We start from the raw sequence: 12,680 nt of genomic DNA on the forward strand, positions 1-12,680 counted from the left end.
ATATTGAATTAAGTATGCAACTACTCTTGGAGCATTGAATGAATTGCAACAGGACTGTCCTGGTTGTCTTACAAGATGTTTAGCTTCTCGTCTAAGCAGTCTTTACCAGTTCATGCAACAAAGGTTGGTTAGGACTGTTGGGAATGAAATGAATGAATGAGAATATTCACAGGTGCATATAAAATAAATTGCAATTTATTCACGGGTGCATATAAAATAAATTACAATTTCGGGACAGATTTTTTTTTGGGCAAAATGTAAACAATTTGGAAAGTAACATGAAGGAGACAGTCTTTGTTTTTAGTGGGCCAGATTAAATTATACGACGAGCAGGATCTGGGTCTGGAGTCTTGAGTTTCGCACTTGTATGTCAGAGCTCAAGCGTGACAAAAGATAAATGAGCTTTTAAAAAAGAAAAAACCAAAACGTATTCACAAAGGAATGAAAGTACAGAATCAAACATCTGCTTACTTGTAAACTATCAGTGAGAAATTAATCAATGATCAATTGTTTAATTTGTGATATTCTTCCAGGGTTCAGTCATGTGACATTTGATAGGCTCCCCAATGTGTCTCCATGGCCGGCAGCGCTCCGTACACGCCCCTCACACTCATTAAGCCGTGACCCGTCCCAACCCGAAATAACTTCCATTCTGGACTGACTGAGCCCCAGCATACCGTCCACATTGCATCCGCTGTTGGAAGGCAGCAAGTGTGTGAGGACGACGAAGAAGATGGGTGTTAGCATTTGAGAGCAGTACAATACAGTCACATTTTGCTCTTGAGGATTTTATTTTGGATTGCAATAATCACCTGGAAGAACTTTTTACTACAAGAAGCCGGCGAGGTCTTGACTACTGTACAAGGACGTGTGATCTCTCAGCCAATTGCAGACATTTTTCATTCTCCACACACTGGTCACAAGGCCTCAAGAAGCGTGGAGAAGTCAGCAGAGAAAACGGGGCACGACCCGTCATGACGACAATGCCCGCTGGGAGATTTCCCTTCATGAAGAGCCAGACACCAAGGACGGAAAAGGTTTCAACATTCGCTTCAGACTAAATTTGTATTCACTTCCACCGCCCAGTGATGGATTCACAAAGCGGCCCATACTTGAACATGAGGGCGCTCCTCTCACCTCTGGGCGCTGCCCGCCTTTGTCAGCTGGCAATGGGCTGTGCTGCGATCGCCATGGTGATCCACACCGCGGGGTACAGCGGTTCCCACGGCGTGTTCTGCATGGCCGTGTGGTGCTTCTGCTTTGCCATGTCAGTGGTGGTCTTCTTCTTGGATGCCACGCGTCTCTACAGCTGTCTGCCGGTTTCCTGGGACAATCTCACCGTCACGTGTGCAGCCTTTGCCACGCTCGTGTAAGTCACCTCAACATTGCAATACTTGAAAACATGGCCATCGGGCCAAACAGACTTTATTTATCTAACTCAAGCAACATATTTCGATACATCTTTCTACTGTATCTCTAATTGATGTGCACAAAAGTCCTTCTCAAATATATAAAACACTTTTAAAGGCTGAAGATAAATAGTGCTGACAAATGTTATGAATTGTCAAATACTGTATTTTTTAAAAGACTGGGCAAACCGGTTTTCTACCTTTATTTAATAGTTAATGACTACTGTTGGGCACAAGTAATAAACTCCACTGCGCTTGTCTTTCAAGAGGAATTGAAATAACTGCATGTTTGTGTGCCAGAAACATCCCAGTCCAACTTATTCTGTTTATTTTATAAAATGTTGTCAACGACTGCATTGCCTGAAACCCAAAAAGGGGATTCCGAAGTCAGAAACTGTTGATTGCAGTCAGTAAATTTGAAGTTCGTTAAAAATATCATATATATCAGTATTTGCTTGGCTTGGGGCCAAAGAATATGTTATGGCTCTCAAAAAATGTATTTGGCTTTGGCTTTAGGGTAAGAACCTGAGGCAAAATGTAGACTTTTTGCAGATGTTGCCAGCAGGAGTTATAAGAAACAATTTCTGATAGAAAAAGTCGTGGCCCGGTGGTCGACTGGTTAGCACGTCGACCTCACAGTGCAGAGGATTCCAGCTGCAGCCTTCCTGTGTGGAGTTTGCATGTTCTCCCCGGGCCTGCGTGGGTTTTCTCCGGGTGCTCCGGTTTCCTCCCACATTCCAAAAACATGCAAGGCAGGCTGATTGAACACTCTAAATTGTCCCGAGGTGTGAGTGTGAGCACGGATGGCTGTTCGTCTCTTGTGTGCCCTGTGATTGGCTGGCAACCGATTCAGGGTGTCCCCCGCCTACTGCCCGAAGAGAGCTGGGATAGGCTCCAGCACCCCCTGCGACCCTTGTGAGGATAAAGCGGATCAAAATATGGATGGATGGATGAAAAAAGTCACTTGGCGGGCGTTCTGGAGGCTATCCCAGCTGTCTTCGGGCAGTAGCTGGGGGACACCCTGAATTGTTAGCATAGTAACCTAACTGCCCACATCAGTTTTTAACTCATTGTCACAATGTCAATTTAAAAAAAATACAAAGGTAGTTGCTAAAAAAATATTTTCACTATGTCAGTGTAGTTTTAGTTCGTTGACATTTTAATCATTCATGGTTGAATCAATGCAGCTGAACTCCCATTGTACGGCAATTATGTGGTTAGGTTGGCGAAAAAGAAAAGCTCTATCAATCATTAGACTTTCAGGAGTAGAATTTTGGATTTGGGCCCTCCCCCCACTTTTTCATACAAAAAAATATGCAAAGCAGGCCCTGAATGACCCACATAAAACCCACTTTTTAAAGTGCTTTGCATCTGCTGTCATTCTCTTGCGTACACGGTTCTCCAAATAAAAGGGTGCTTCTTGCTGTTTATACGTGATTCCCAGTTGAGTTTATTGTAAAAGTAATCCATAAAACAAAATGATCAACATGTTCAACCAAGTCATACGATTATGCAAGTCTAGGTGCTTTATGCTAACGTACACTGCGCAGTACTGTAATGTAGCGCACATCCGCTATACAGCACATCTATATCCCCTCATGTGTTTACTTGCAGGTATGTGACGGCCTCGGTGGTCTACCCCCTCTTCTTCGTCCGGTCCGAGTGTCCTTACGCCGGCTGTGACGTCCGCAATTTCCGCATCGCGGTCACCGTCTGCTCCATCCTCGGGACTCTGGCCTACGGGGCCGAGGTGGCCCTGTGCCGAGCCAGACCGGGTCAAGCCGTGGCGGGTTACATGGCAACGGTCTCCGGCCTCCTCAAAGTGGTCCAAGGCTTTGTGGCCTGCGTCATCTTTGGCGCCCTGGCTAACGGGAGCCAGTATTACCTCTACGCCGCCACGATCTATTGCGTGGTCGTCTACGCTTTCTGCTTTACTCTGACTGCGTTGGTGGTCATCATGTCGGTGTGCGGGCGCACCAAGACGGTGCGCTGCATGCCCTTTGATCGTTTCGTTGTGGTGTGCACCCTGCTGGAGGTGCTGCTCTACCTGAGCGCATCAGTGGTTTGGCCCGTGTTCTGCTTCGACACCAAATACGGTTCACCCTGGCGACCGTCCTCATGTCCTCAAGGGAAGTGCCCATGGGACAGCAAAGTGGTGGTGGCCGTTTTCTCCTTTGTCAACTTTGCGCTTTATGTGGCGGACCTCGTCTACTCGCAGAGGATACGATTTGTCTCTTCACATTTGGCCAACGCCCCACGTCGGCCGTAACACTTGGGGAGTTGGGAGGTGGTTCATTTTTATAAAATCTTTTTGCAGAGTTATTTCCTTGTTAAAAACATTTTGTTGCACAACTATGGTCATTTACAGAAAAAGCAAACATTTGAAAAGGCAACTCAAACATTTTAAAACTATTACCGTTATTCGGGGTTGTCGCCAAGGAGTTTGGCCCTTCAAATGGCGCAAATTAAAAAATCTCTTTTTTTCGGTCCCCTGTCTGTCATGGGCTCTTAAAATTGTCATCATCAAGCTCAGACACCAAAAGCTCTAAAGCAGAGGTCCCCAAGCACCGGTCCGCGGATCGGTACAACAGAATTACACTGTTTGAAATGAATGAAAAAAAAATTATGTTAATAAAATGTGAAAATAATTGTCTTTGTTGTCAGTACCAGTGCTTTAAAACTGGCTCTTTAAAAGCAGTGGAAAAAAAAAAGGATTGCCGGTCCACGAGTAGCATGTACTTGTCTCTACTGGTCCGTGTCCTTGACACAAAATTGGTTGGGGTCCACTGCTCTAAAGGGCACTAAAGTATTCCCCAACTCCCGAGGAACCTCCAAAGCAGGAACATATACATTGCGTCACATCATGAACCAACTTCTAGGACAATGACTAGTGTCCAAAAGACTTTCAGTCTGATAGGCCAAGAATCGGTCAGCATGGTGTTTCATTACATCAAGTGACATTTACCAGATTTTGGCCTGGCAGGCATATCACAAGGATCATTTTGATAAGACTGAGTGTGAAACTTTTCAAAATGCGGAAAAGAAAAATCTTCAGTTTTTCACAAGATTGTTGTCAAGTTCAGTATGGATGCTCTCCGGAATGTGAACTCGGAATGTAATCAACACATGTTCTTGACCACCACCCCCCCCAAAAAAGTGGCAGCTTGGTCCTTTGTACTGACCCCCCCTACCCTCTGAGGGGATTAGGCTGACTCGACAGCCTCACCCAAGCGACCAGTTGCTATGTGTCACATGCGTCACATCAGTTTTGAATGGGGCACTCATGTGGCCTAATGCTTACTTTACTTTTGCATCCCTTGCAAAATAATGCATACAAGTGTGGAATATAAATAGGAGATCTGCCAGTGGCATCCGTGGTATGGCTGTATTCTGAAAAGCTAACGCCAGGTGAAAGGAATGATGTTACTGAAAATAAACACACATGGCTTTCTGCACTTGTGAAGTATCCATCCATCCATTTTCCGATCCGCTTATCCTCACAAGGGTTACGGGGCGTGCCGGAGCCTATCCCAGCTGTCTTCAGGCAGTAGGCGGGGGACACCCTGAACCGTTTGCCAGTCAATCGCAGGGCACACCTAGACGAACAAACATCCACGCTCACACTCACACCTACGAACAATTTAGAGTGTTCCATTAACCTGCCACGCATGTTTTTGGAATGTGGGAGGAAACCGGAGTACCTGGAGAAAACCCACTTTGGCCCGGGGAGAACACGCAAACTCCACACAAGGAAGGCCAGAGGCGGAATCGAACCCTGCACCTCTGCACTGTGAGGCTGACACGCTAACCAGTCGACCACCGGGCCACCTACTTGTGAAGCAGTTAGGCAAAAAAAAAAAGCTGCTATATTTGACCTTGCCCCATAAAACGGCAGAGTTTAAACACACAGCATTCATGATTGCACAATTTCAATAAAGTGAATGTGACACAAATGTTTGCACAGGTTTCAAAATTACATATGACCTTGGAGGCACAACAAAAGCACCATGTGATGAACCGGTTGAATACCCTCCCATTAATAATTGATTAATATATAACCACTTGTCTGAACAGAGGGTTTAGAGTTCATTTAAATTGATTGGTTCCCTTGCACAAATCTGACCTTTCAGCGTAATCCACACACTGTGTGATCAATAGGATTGAGGTCAGGTCTTTGAGAAGGCTACGCCAGAAAATGAAAGTTAGTGTAGTCTGCTTTATCCGTTCCAAAACGAGTTTGAATGTGTGTTTGGGATCACCATCCTATTGGACCCAGTTGTATCCAATTTTATGTGAAGAATTTGGAGATAGTCCTCCTTCCTCATTATTCCATCCACTTTGTGCAATGGACCAAATACAGTACCACTTGCAGCAAAAAATGTAAGTCAGTTAGTAGATTATTACTCTTGTCTTTAAAGCCTCATCCCAACATTTTGTCACTATGACGAAGTAACTCATTCTTCTCAATCTCATCTGAGCATAAGGGTACTGCATGCCCATGATGAATGTAAAGTTCTCCCCCGTATCCCTGTGCTGTCTCAGGGCCAATTGGCTGCTTCGTCTATCGAAATCTAACTCCGATTTGAGAAAGCTCCCTCGTGTGTTGTACACTTATCAACAGCACCATTGTTTTGTCAACTACAAACACAAATAGTGTGCATATTATTCAGGGAGTATTGCAAAAATAATCATTGTATTTATTTATTTCCAATTCCGAGGATTTAATTGGCATATCTCAACATTTCGAGCTTGAAGGCGTGCCACTTCCAAAATTGACTTTCTTATCAGAATCAGAATCATCTTTATTGGCCAAGTATGTAGAACACACAAGGAATTTGTCTCCGGTATAACACGCTGCATTAGTATCATCGTAAACAACAAATCATTGAACCATTTTAGAGTAACCAGTAGCAGTATTTGTAGTACAAGAAGAGTGACTACGTCAGTGACTGTTTAAGAAGTTAATGGCTAGAGGGAAGAAGCTGTTTAAGTGTCTACTGGATTTGGTGCGCATGGATCTGTAGCGTCTGCCTGGGGGGAGTAGCTGGAAAAGGTGGTGGGCAGGGTGCTGGGGATCCAGGAGGATTTTCCATGCCCTTGTCTTGATTCTTGCAGTGTGCAAGTCCTCAAGAGTGGGTAGGGTGGTAGGGCGGTGCCAATGATTTTTTTCCGCCGTCCTAACTGTCCGTTGAAGTCGGATTTTGTCCTTTTTTGTGGCGGCCCCAAACCAAACCGTGATGGAAGAACACAGGATTGATTCAATGACTGCCGTGTAGAACTGTCGTAGCACCTCCTGTGGCAGGCCATGCTTCCTCAGCAGCCTCAGGAAGTACATCCTCTGCCGGGCCCTTTTCAGGATGGAGATGGTGTTGACTTCCCACTTCATGTCCTGGGAGACTGTGATTCCCAGGAACTTGAAGGTCTCGACGGTTGACACAGGGCAGTTGGATAGTGTGAGGGGCAACTGTGGAGAAGAATGTTTCCTGAAGTCCACGATCATCTCTACAGTCTTGAGCGTGTTCAGCCCGAGGTTGTGTCGGCTGCACCAGAGCTCCAGCTGCTCCACTTGTTGGCGGTACGCAAACTCGTCGCCGTTTTTGATGAGACCGATGACCGTGGTGTCGTCTGCGAACTTTATGAGTTTGACAGCTGGATCTGTTGAGGTGCAATCGTTTGTGTAGAGAGAGAAGAGCAGTGGAGAGAGGACACATCCCTGTGGGGCTCCAGTGCTGGTGGTGCGTATTGATGATGTTGTTGCTCCCAGTCTCTTATGATAAATCCCACAGGGATATTTCCCATTAGAGGCAACTCTTGCATCACTGGTGCATCCATTTGGATTGACTGAATTAAGAAATGGAGCATCAGCGTAATCCAGAGAGACACCTCCCAAAAAAAAAAAAAAAAAAAATCAGGAACATTGGACACATTGGCTTTGAAAGCAAAACAATGACTCGTTGCCTCATTCTAAATAAGGGCCTATTTATTTATTTCATTGTCAGGTAACTGCAGTTACTGCCGGCACTTTTCAATGCAATATTCTCACAAGCACTAAGATATCAAGTGCACAAAGAACTTTATTATGTGGATAATTGTATTCCCTATATTGTCCACAATAGTTGGACAACAAGATAAGATTCACATTCCTTATCCCCCACTGCTCTCCCTGACAATGTAACTATGCGAATTCTACCTTTTGTTCCCATACTTTGATATATTTATTGTTTAAATTCACCTCAGTCTCCATTTGAAAGTGAAACATGTCATCTTAGAAAAATTCTCAGAATATTTCACAAAAATGAAGGAATCCATTCATTTACAATCAATACATATTACTATAAAATACATTGTTTTCCTACACCTTGCAGTGTGTTACTTTTCATCACGTATCATCTTATTGCCCCCCAAAAACTTTAAGGGTCCTATTTTCTTAAGTAGGCACATGCGCACTCGATGTAAAAACTGTCATCTTTATTCATCGTCCTGGGGGAAGTCTAGTTTACCGTGTTTGGGAATTTGCCAGACCGTGCGACGTCTCACTGGGCCTTCCCATGGACTGAGGGCGTTTTCTATTACACGCACCTGGTGCACATGACAATTTGGTGACAAAGTAGACTGGACCTTAGACTTGCTGAAAGCAGGTCTAGGTTGTGGTGCAGGTGGTGTAATGCCATTTTGATGGATTTGATCAAAGTGCAGGCAGAAATATTTTGAGCGACACCAATGTGTGTGGTGGATGTCAGTGTATTTCATTCATAAATATGAAAACAGTGCATCGAACCCTCTGAATCATTGTAGAAATCAATTCAAACTATTATTATTATTACTATTATTATTATTATTATTATTATCGTTAGAAGTGTTATTATCATCACCTTTAATGTATTTTTAAAAGCACCCGTATTGTGGCATAACTGGTGCGCGTGTGTGTCTGTGTCACACACACGAACATTGACACACAATGGGGTTTGAAACGTTTGAAGTGTGTTACAAGTGCCCATCCACAGCAGCCAACTTTACATCATCCGCAAGTGGAAATCTTACGCTTCCTTCTAAACTTACTTTGCACACGCTGATCTCCTGCACAGATTCCAGCGAGTCTTAGACCATGTGCCTGTCTCCTGTGCTGAAGTCAAAGGCAATGAGGGGAGCCGCTTCAATTGTCTGCGTTCAAGTTGTCTGCGTTTAGTCCCACAATGGTACAAAAGACCATTTCTACAAGTACCTGCGCCCAGTTACAAAAATTGAAGAATTATGCATGAACTCTGGAACATTCCATTTCAAAGGCCTCTCCTCAGATATCATGAAGCTTCTTCTTAGCACATTGATATTTTAATTGGATCTGTGGACTCATATTCTAAAGTGTGGCCGCACAAGTCGCATTTGCATCACTAATCCCACTTTACACCAAACTGGGCTTTTTCTTAACCCGTTGATATGGCAATAACACAGATCAAAGGGAAGCTTCAAGCCTGAATGGCCTGAAAACAAAAATTGCTTAATTACAAATAGAAATGAAGTCGGCCAGGCGAAGCCTCAGCCTCTCATAATGACGGTAATGAAATAAAAAGTCAAGTTAACCTGAAAATACTTTTTTAATTTTCAGACTTGCTATGTGCAAACTTTTTCCCCCTGATTTCATCTGGGTCTCTCGATGTAACTGCTTCAGGGCAAAAATATGAATTCAGGAATTTGAGTAATCAGCCCATGCTAATAATGCAAGTTGGCTGTCTGGGTGCTAACACCCTTACAGCCACTGCTATCAAGCTGCTTTTCTGTTAAAAAAAAAAAAATGAAGTCAAGACAAGACAAACATTTTCTCCAGAGCCACATAAAACGGTGATACATCCGTTCACAAGATGAGTCGCACTCAGCATGAAATAACACATTTCATGTCTAAAATTGAGTGTGACTGTGTTAAGTGAAAAAGAACTTGGCTATTACTTATTCTTCACGTGCTCTTAGTTCTTGCAGTGTCTATTACAAAGCACTTCTCCCATGCATCTTAATCAGTGTCATCAAAATCAAACAAACATGCCTGAAGATTTTCACCAAAAAGTTGTCCATTACATGTGGGCAAAAATGTATTCGTTTATTTTTGTGAAGATGGAAAGGATCGTAACAGCTGGTGCTTTTGGGAGGCCAGCCCCAGGGTGTGCTCCCTGCTTTATATAGATGTGAGCAGTAACCAATCCTTCCGCCTGCATTCCAATCCGGCAGCACGGTGTCAAAATAGATGTGAAAGTCGGTCACGCAGAGGAGACTTCACTGCACACAAAAGAAAGGACCTGTCTCATTCAAATATGCGCTGTTGCAAATGAAACATCAAAGTGACTGTTATTGGGGAAAGAAAACCCAACTAATTTCACCACTTGAGGACTGGATGAGCCTGAATTAAAAAATAGACAACCATCCAGACAATTTGAAGTCTTGAATTAACCCAAGATGCATGTTTTTGGAATATTGTGGAGAAACTGAAGCGCCTGGAGGAAACTCATGCAGGCTCAAGTATAGCGATAACATGCAAACTCCACACAGGAAAGCCGGTGATGAGATTTAAACGCAGAACCTCTCATCAGTGGGACATACTAACCCACAAGGCCACTGTGCTCTGTGATCATTTCTATGTTAAGATTGATCCAGGGTATGGACATAGAGAGGGTGACCTCCTACAAGTACCTAGGTGTTCTTCTGAACAACAAACTGGACTGGTCTACAAACACGGACACCCTGATTAGGAAAGGACAGAGCCGACTCTTCCTACTCAGGAAACTGAGGTCTTTTGGGGTTCAGGGGTCGCTCCTTAAGACTTTTTATAACTCGGTGGTGGCCTCGGCCATCCATTATGGCATTGTCTGCTGGTCAGGCAGCATCTCAGCCCGGGACAGAAAGAGACTGGAGCGACTGGTCAGGAAGGCCAGTTCTGTCCTGGGCTGCTCCCTTGACACTCTGGAGGAGGTGGGCAACAGAAGGATGCTAACTAAGCTAAAAGCTATGATGGACTGTCCCTCCCACCCTCTCCAGCCCGCCCTGACAGCACTAGGTAGCTCCTTCAGCCAGAGACTGTTAGACCTGCGCTGCAAGAAGGAGAGATACCGACGCTCGTTCCCACCAACTGCTGTCAGGCTGCTGAATAAAAATAACAACAATAATAATAATAATCATTAAATGATGTGAAAGACAATTGTAAATAGCACTGCGATTTATCCATTTTGTATTTATATTGCACTTAATTGAACGGTGTTTGTTTTTTTTTTTCTTCTTTCTTCTTTCTAACTACATTCTTGCTGCTGGAGGCTGTAAATTTCCCCAGTGTGGGACAAATAAAGGATATCTTATCTTATCTTATGCGTTATGCCATAAACAACCTTAATATGGATTGTTAAACATGCCGACTGGAACTTCCTTGGATACATGCAAGAACTCCAGTGGCCCTGAAGAGGGTCTATGGGACCTGGGGGCAAGGAGGTTCATTGCTTTGGACTGATGGACACAAGTCTTGGGTCCCAAGGCAATAGGCTCTCATGTGGTCAGCATTAGATAAAAAAACAAACCAAAAAACTATAATCATTCCTGGCTGAGAAATAAACCCGCATTCACTGTTACTGAGTTCTTGGAAAGCTGCTTGAGCCTTTATTTGACTTCCTTGGTAAATGTTCATGTACAAGTGTACTCTTTGTCCTCACTAGTAGGACAATTCGACGCATTAGTAGAGCAACTGTCTTTATTGGTAGAGCTCAGACCCGTACCCCAATTTTTCATTTGTCATTTGTGTTAACGTCAGTGAAGGAAGTTCAAATGGGTCTTGCTCTCTTCCTATTGAACACGCACATGGCCCAACCCCCCACCCCCAAAAAAAACCAAGAATCATTTTATCAAAATAGTAAATGGGAGTGCACTTATACAGCGTTTTATCTTCATCATACGTTTACACAGTCAAATTTACTTATCTCATTCAAACGTATGTAGCATATCAAATCACGGAAAGATTTTCCTTATTAGTTGAGAATTTACGTTAATCTCCAGGATATGGTGCCACACTTTCGCCAACGGCAGATCCCAGGATTTTTTTCCTCTTTGATCCTATTTTACGGCATGAGAGGCCAACAACGAGGCATTGATACATTTTCTAGCTGGGCTTTATAGACTGACTGCTAACAGTTGAAATTGATGTTCATTATCCGGCCAAATATTCCCACACTCATGCAACTACTTCCGGTCGTCCGCTCCAATGTAGCAGGCACGTAGCTTTCACGCATGGAAACTCCCCTATATCGATATGTCACATGTACAGGAGCACCATCCAAACATTCCTCTCTGACAACATCCCGCCTTCCAAAAATATGCATGGTAGTCTTAATTGAACACTAAATTGCCCCTACGTGTGACTGAGTCTGAATGCTTGTTTTTCTATCTGTACCCCGCCTACTGTCCAGCACACCCGTGACCCTCGTGAGGAAGAGCGGATCAGATAATGGATGGATGTTGCATGTTTGGTCTACTAGTACACAATTAAACCTAAACAAACTAACTATGGTGCTGCACTAGTAGGGCCCAATAGTAAGCATGTGTCACCCAGTAGTGGCCTCCTACTCTACTCGTGGGCCCATAATGGCCTCTTTTCGTTTTACCAAAATTTTCATTCCAGGATACAGAAATATCATACAGTGGTGGAAAACAGTGGGAAAGAAACATTGTTCGTTCAGTGAACTGTTTTATGAGGATCTTGAGCAGGGCATTGAATAAATGCTCAAATGGGAAAGATGGTGAATGAACCGTCACAAAGAAAGTGACTTAAACCACAATAAAGTGAGATTTTTTTTAAAAAAACATTTCTATGACTTTTTCTGTCTGGACTTGACTCTGTTAGTAAATGACATATGGTGTGCCATGAACAGTTCATAGCTTGCAATTACACAACAATTGTGCTTTTATGTCATGACAATTGTGGTTTTAGGTCACGTGAGTGCAAGATGGAACATTTCAGAACAGGTATGGGTGTGGATTTTTAGTTTGAGCAATGGACTAGGCACAAATTAAGGAAGGTACTTGTAGTAGTTGTGACACACTTCTCACAACTCACATACTGCAATGAAATGATAGATTTTTCAAGCACGTCAATCAGGAATAATCTTGTGTGACTGCTCATTTTGCGCAGTCAGTTTTGCAATCAAAACGAGAACCCAAACCTTCGCTTATGTGGTAAACTGATTAATAAAAATGCAACCGATATAGGTACACCTTACTTGTGTGAGTGTTGTAAGATTAGAAAGC

General features: G+C 43.6%; 1 protein-coding gene across 1 annotated transcript; it reads left to right on the top strand.

Moving 5' to 3' along the window:
* Positions 1 to 974: 974 nt before the first annotated feature.
* LOC147200596 (myeloid-associated differentiation marker-like protein 2) lies at positions 975 to 4,629 on the top strand. Its single transcript, XM_086120191.1, has 2 exons — positions 975 to 1,369; positions 3,024 to 4,629. The coding sequence occupies exons 1-2, from the start codon at positions 1,089 to 1,091 to the stop codon at positions 3,676 to 3,678; spliced, it is 936 nt and encodes a 311-aa protein (XP_085976317.1). The 5' UTR covers positions 975 to 1,088; the 3' UTR covers positions 3,679 to 4,629.
* Positions 4,630 to 12,680: the final 8,051 nt, after the last annotated feature.

The sequence above is a fragment of the Hippocampus guttulatus genome, chromosome 9 (assembly GCF_054856545.1).
Source record: "Hippocampus guttulatus isolate MCC_2025c chromosome 9, RoL_Hgut_1.0, whole genome shotgun sequence".
Taxonomy (NCBI): domain Eukaryota; kingdom Metazoa; phylum Chordata; class Actinopteri; order Syngnathiformes; family Syngnathidae; genus Hippocampus; species Hippocampus guttulatus.